General features: G+C 46.6%; 1 protein-coding gene across 1 annotated transcript; it reads left to right on the plus strand.

Moving 5' to 3' along the window:
* Positions 1–37: 37 nt before the first annotated feature.
* Positions 38–5973, plus strand: LOC311143671 (uncharacterized protein; the record flags this gene model as incomplete). The annotated part of the gene is made up of 15 exons (XM_084179543.1): positions 38–179; positions 529–611; positions 749–806; positions 984–1069; positions 1215–1276; positions 1580–1709; positions 2087–2151; positions 2273–2499; positions 2685–2910; positions 3030–3049; positions 3138–3281; positions 3383–4734; positions 4949–5131; positions 5259–5328; positions 5532–5973. 15 exons carry the CDS (start codon positions 38–40, stop codon positions 5723–5725), a joined length of 3042 nt encoding a protein of 1013 aa, XP_084035669.1. The 3' UTR covers positions 5726–5973.
* Positions 5974–6263: the final 290 nt, after the last annotated feature.

Here is a 6263-nt window from a genome sequence, read left to right on the forward strand (position 1 = left end):
AATGTGTCACTGCTAGGCAAAAAGTGTTTCTACGTTAATGAGTGGAAACATGGCGCCGATACAGCAAGAACCAGAGATCCAGTTCGCGCAAAGATTGGCTTCTAATGAGAAGCCCATGCGAACAAAGGCCATCAAGAAGCTAAGAAAATATATCAGTGTTAGGTCACAGAAAATTAAAGGTAAGTCTAACGAGGTTACCAGGAAAATGGACCACGCGCTTGGCTTCCACGCAGCTTGTTTGCCTCATCTCTTCGTGCTCCTAGCTTAGCTAACCTTTGATTCGTTTTGTGCATGTTAAACCTATCTGATTTTCATAGTTTGACAATACAATAGTGGACTCTTGTCGTTAGAGCACGAAAAAGTATGTAAAGAGCTTAGAATGTAACGCATCAAAGAAAAGGGTCCCATTGGGTCGGAAATGCAAATTGCATGCGCCCAGTGACGATGCGAGCAACAATGTTGCCAACTCCGTTCATAGTGGGGATTTTTTTTATTCCGTCGTTTCACTGGCACTTGCCTTCTCTTCAGGGGGGTTTGAAGGCGACGAGTTACTCAAACTATGGAAAGGCCTCTTTTATTGCCTGTGGATGCAGGACAAGCCACTTCTTCAGGTAAGTCGGTGCCACTGTGACCCAATTTATTTGCATTCATGTAAAAAAAAAGGTTAAACAAGAAGAATTGATACACAAAATACTGTGACTATTTGTGGGTCCTAGATAAGTTGCATTGATATGATTTTTGCCCATAGGAGGAGCTGTCGAATCAGATCTCTGGCCTGATGCACAACTTCCAGAACATTCAGAGCCGTAAGGCCTCATTTTTACAAACTACCATGTATTCAATATTGTCCTATCTTTTTTTTTTCAATGTTACCCATTGGTCTGTGAACACATTTTCTGAGAGTTTTGACAGACCCTATACAGAATGTGTACTCCAATTTAAGATTGTTCCTGTTTTTCATCGATTCATTAATCCCTTTGTAGAGTTTTTGTTTCTGGAGACCTTCCTGCAGACCATCAAAAGAGAATGGACCGGCATTGACAGGCTTCGCATGGATAAGTTCTTCCAGGTCAGCATATTCAGCCATCAAAATGTTATAAGCATTTCCTTACCCAATAAATCATCATGTATAGTTGGAGGATAAACTGAAAGTATTTTGTACATGAAGAAATTACAAATCCTTTTCTTTTTGTGTCATTCTCTCTGACTCCCAGCTGGTTCGTTTCGTGTTCAAGAACACTTTTGAAATGATGAAAAGGAAAGAATGGGAGACCAGGTGGGTGACGCTTTGACCTCACCCCATTTTTACCTTGCAAACATCTGACAAACTTTGATTTTGGAGTGTAATGTCCCTTTAAGTCTTTGTGCATGCATGCTTCCTGTGATGTTAGAAAATATAATAATAATATGCCACTTAGCAGACACTTTTATCCAAAGCGACTTATAGTCATGCGTGTATACATTTTTGTGTATGGGTGGTCCCGGGAATCGAACCCACTACCCTGGCGTTACAAGTGCCGTGCTCTACCAGCTGAGCTACAGAGGACAACAAAGAAGAACGTGTTTTGTCTTTCTACAGTGTGGTGACCAGGTTTCTGGAGCTCCTGGATGCCCAGGTCCTCCACAGCTCCAGCGGATCCCCCTGTGGATTGCAGTTTCACATACTGGACATCTATATGACTGAGCTGGCTGCAGTCGGTTCAGCTGAGGTATCAAATGTGGTTATTTTAATGCCCCAAAAGATGCGCTAGGTTCACTTTTGTTGTTTACGATTAGGGTTATAATTGGGAGGTAATAAATCAATCAGTAAATCCACCTTTAAGGGTAGGGAAGTGATGAGACTTAAGTTTGAGAAAGAGCTGTCAGTTTGATTGGGTGTTAGGAGGTCCCATTGATCTGTCAGTTTGATTGGGTGTTAGGAGGTCCCATTGATCTGTCAGTTTGATTGGGTGTTAGGAGGTCCCATTGATCTGTCAGTTTGATTGGGTGTTAGGAGGTCCTATTGTGTGAGTGAGCTGGTCGTATGCTGATTGATTCCATTTCCACCACAGCTGAATGACTGGTTGTGGTTTGCTTATGATTACAGCTCACGGCGGCTCAGAACCTGACATTCATTGACCCTTTCTGCAAAACAGCATCCAAAACGAAAGAGTAAGTTTTATAGGGAACTTTTGGGGGGGGGGTCATGATCATCACCTCCACCCTTAGATTGAGGATCAATCCTTTATGCACTTTTTCCCTCTCTCTCCTTCCCTCGTTCCCTCTGTCCCAGTCGGATCCTGCTCAGGGCTATCTGCAGCAGCATTTTCAGTGCCATCGTAGACCAGGCTCCTTTCGCCATCGAAGACCTGTTGAAGGAAGTGAAGGCTACAGGTGGAGGGGCTGAGGAGTCCGACTCAGGGCAGGCTTCTGAAGAAGAGGAGGAGGATGAGGAGCCCCCCAAGGGCAAAAAAGCTGTAAAGAAATCTCCCAAGAAAACCACTGGTGGGCAGACCAACGGTAGGCATTGCTATCTGAGGACTGAGAGGCAGAGAGATTCACTTGTTGATGAATCAGCTTTTAGCTTGACTACAACAAGTGTGTTGCATTATATGGAATTATCTTACAAATGACACAAAGCCTATATTTGCAAATGTCTAGATATAATCCATAAATCTTGTCCTCTCCTTCCTTTGTGGTTTTAGGCACTGTATCAACTGAGGAAGATGATGAAGATGGTCTGGAGGATGAAGAGGATGATGAAATGCTTCATATGGAGAGTGACTCTGAGTCCGAGATGCCAGATGACGCAGGGATCGGACCTGTTCTCCAGTTTGACTACTCTGCCCTGGCGGACAGGCTGTTTGGGCTAGCCAGCCGCAGCAACACCCCCAGCCACAACAGGCAGAGACTGTACAAAGTCATCAAGACGTAAGTAAACACACACACACTCGTACATTAGAAATCCTTGATATGGACACTGATGAAGAGGAATTGGGTTCAGCTTGTGTATTCTGACTTACCTCTTCTCTCCCTCTGTTCTCCTGCAGTCTCCGGGATCTCAGTGAAGGTAGGAATGCTGATGGTCATAACTTTCGTCAGAGTATCCCTATGATAGATGTGCAAGGAAAGCTGATGTCTCTCTCTCTCTCTCTCAGGAGTCTTCCCACAGGATGAGTACCCAGAGGAGGTGTCGACAGATGAGGATGATGATGAAATGTTTGGCAGTAGAAAGAGAATGAAACGGGGACGAGGCTTCGGGGAGGAGGAAGAAGAGAGCTCACCAGCCAAGAAACGGAAAGGTACCTAAAACCCCACTATTTAAACGATCGCATTTGATCTTGAGTTTATACTTTTTTTTATATGTTGACTGTTCTTACATCATTGCTATCTTCTACTTCAGGCAAGAGAGGGGACTCCAAAGCAGGAAAGTCTGACCAGACTGCCGCAACAGATGACAGCAAACCAGCAGAGACTCCCGGAGACGCCAAGAAGAAGAAGAAGAAGAAGAGGAAGAAGAGGAAGAAGAAGACTGGAGAGGTGAAGAGTGACGAGCAGAACGGGGTGGGGTCAGAGGCGGACACGACTCCTGCTTCAGCGCCACAGACGACAGACGCTAAAGAAGCGGAGACGGAGCCCTCTGTCCACGCCAAGGGCACCGACACTGGAGCGGCTGTCCTGGAGAAGGCAGCCATGGAGACGGGGGTCCAATCAGGAACTCCACATGATGTGGTGGTGGGTAACCTATCCTCGGTCACGGTCACGGAGGTAGACCAGAAGAAGGGATCAGAGACGACAGTATCAGACGCCACGTCTTCCAAGAAGAAAAATAAGATCAAGAAGTCCAAAACGCCTGCACCAGAGGAGGAGAAGGAAGAGGTAGCAAAATCAGAGACTAACACAGATGTGATGGGGCCTAGTGTGGACACCACGGAGGCAGGAGGCCAGCCTGCTCCTGTTACCCAGGACGGGGAGGCAGCAGAGGGGTCAACAGAGCCAGAGCCTGCCCCTGAGACTGCTACTACCTCCACAAGCAGGAGGAAGAGAAGGAGGAAAAGCATCAAGCAGGAGTCTGACGAGCAGACAACCATAGAGGAAGTTGAAATGACGTCAGAAACAGTAGACGAGACCACGGCCACCCCACCGAAGAAGAAGACGAGGAGGAGGAAGGCTAAACGGACCACTGAGGTAGCTGTAACAGATGCAACACTGGTAGAGACAACACCTGCGGAACCTGAAGCCGACTCTACACCAGCCGAGGAGCCTCCATCTGACCTCCGCATCGCTGCCACTCCCCTGAAGAAGAAGAAGAAGAAACAAAAGGTGGCTGAGGAGGAGAGCGTTGAAATGCAGCCAGAAACTGAAGCAGACGTCATACCTGTAGACGCTGAGGTGGCGCCAGCGTACGTCGCTACACCAACCCCGCTCAAGAAGAAGAAGAAGAAAGCGGCCAAGGCTGAAGAACAGAGCATGGAGGTCAAGGGTGAAACCCAGCCGAAAGCAGATGCAAACCTTGCACTGATAGAAGCTGAGGTAGAGTCGGTGGAGGTCGCCACACCTACCCCACTCAAGAAGAAGAGGTCTGGACGGGTAGCAGATGAGCAGGAGACGGAGAGCGTTGCAGAGGAGCAGCCCACAGATGCTGACCTGAACACTCCCGGGAAGAAGAAGAAGAAGAGGAAGATCCCGTTAGTGATAGAGGTCGATGCTGAGGTCAACGGGGTGGCTGGAGGCAAGAAAGGAAAACTGAGCAACGTGAGTTTTAAGTTGACACCACTTCCTAGGCCCAGGTTCAGTTAGCCTGCCACATTTGATAGCTGTCACGTCCATCATATGCAAATAGTTTGAAAGTTAGTTCCTACAGTAAATGCATACCATTTTAGTTGGCGTACGTGAAGCAGATGAGAGCTAGTAGCCATTGAACAGGTTTCCAGTTTATAAACTTGTTTTTGATTCCTCATCTCTTCAGGACAGCGAAGAGCCGTCCACACCGGTGAGCGCCAAGAAAACCAAAAAAATGACGCCCAAGAAGGCTAAGGCAGGGGTGGAGTCTGACTTCATCACGTTCCAGAACCACGCCTCCATCCCTACACCCCTTTTCTACAAGACAGCCAAGGGAAGCCCCAGTACACCGCTATCCAGCAAGAAGAAGGTAGTGAACTGGTTCAACACCTAGAGGCTGTCTATTATTACATCAAGTTACTTCCTCATTGTCTGTCTTTTTAACTTCCGTTCACAAATGGGAAATCCTCATGATGTTTTATCATTTTCTTTCACAGAAGAAGTGTCAGACTCCAAAGTCCGAATCCAAGAAGGTCACCTTCGGACTCAATAAAAACAAAACTGCAGGTATTCGAGGGCAGGATAGCACCTTATTTAGACTCGTACAAGAGACAAGACCTCTATATTATTTCCTTCTAATTACCTATATACCTTCAGTTATCCCACGTTCAATAATGATCTAGCTTCTGGATCCTAATTTCTTTACTGTTCAATGTTCCATAGTTTTGATGAGACTTTCCTATTTGTTTTTGCCCATTCATGATCCCCAGAGTTCAGGAAGACTGATCGCAGCCTGCTGGTGAGTCCAGAGGGGTCGTCCCGAGTGCCCTTTGACCCCCAGCAGAAGCCCCTGTTTGGGGTCTTGAAGTCCCCGGAGGCCTCTCTTACCAACAGCACTAAGAAGAAGACCAAGAGCACCCCCAAAACCACCCCCAAACGCCCCACCGCGGCTGATTTCTTCTAGTCTTCTGTGAGGATACTGGTGAGACAGAGGACGTTTCCACCCTCAGTTCCACCCCACTGTTTGTTCACCAGGAAAATATAATTATGAACAGAATATCCACAGAATCTGTCATTCCCCTGTTGGGAAGAGAGTGATCTTGATATACAAAGTTTTTTTTTGTTGGTAATATTTCTAATTTTCCATGTTCTTTTGATGTTCTGTGGGTGAGCAAGTGTTCAAATAAAGACTCAATCCCTCCTTTTAGTCAACCTGTCTGACTGTGGGTGTTTCTCTTTCAGTCAGCCTTTTAGTTTTGAGGCGGACTGCATTTTTGCATTAAACAGCACTACGTTCTTGCTTTGCCGAAGAATATAGGATTTGGTTGTTGGTGTGAGGGATTATCGGCAGAAGGACAACCCTAAACCCCCAATTTAATTATTCATAGGACAACTTCTGTACAAGACCTCTCTATATGTGGTCCTATGTAGCTCAGCTGGTAGAGCACGGCACTTGTAACGCCAGGGTAGTGGGTTCGAACCCCGGTACCACCCATATGCGT

The sequence above is a fragment of the Coregonus lavaretus genome, assembly GCF_964263955.1.
Source record: "Coregonus lavaretus genome assembly, chromosome: 16".
NCBI lineage: Eukaryota > Metazoa > Chordata > Actinopteri > Salmoniformes > Salmonidae > Coregonus > Coregonus lavaretus.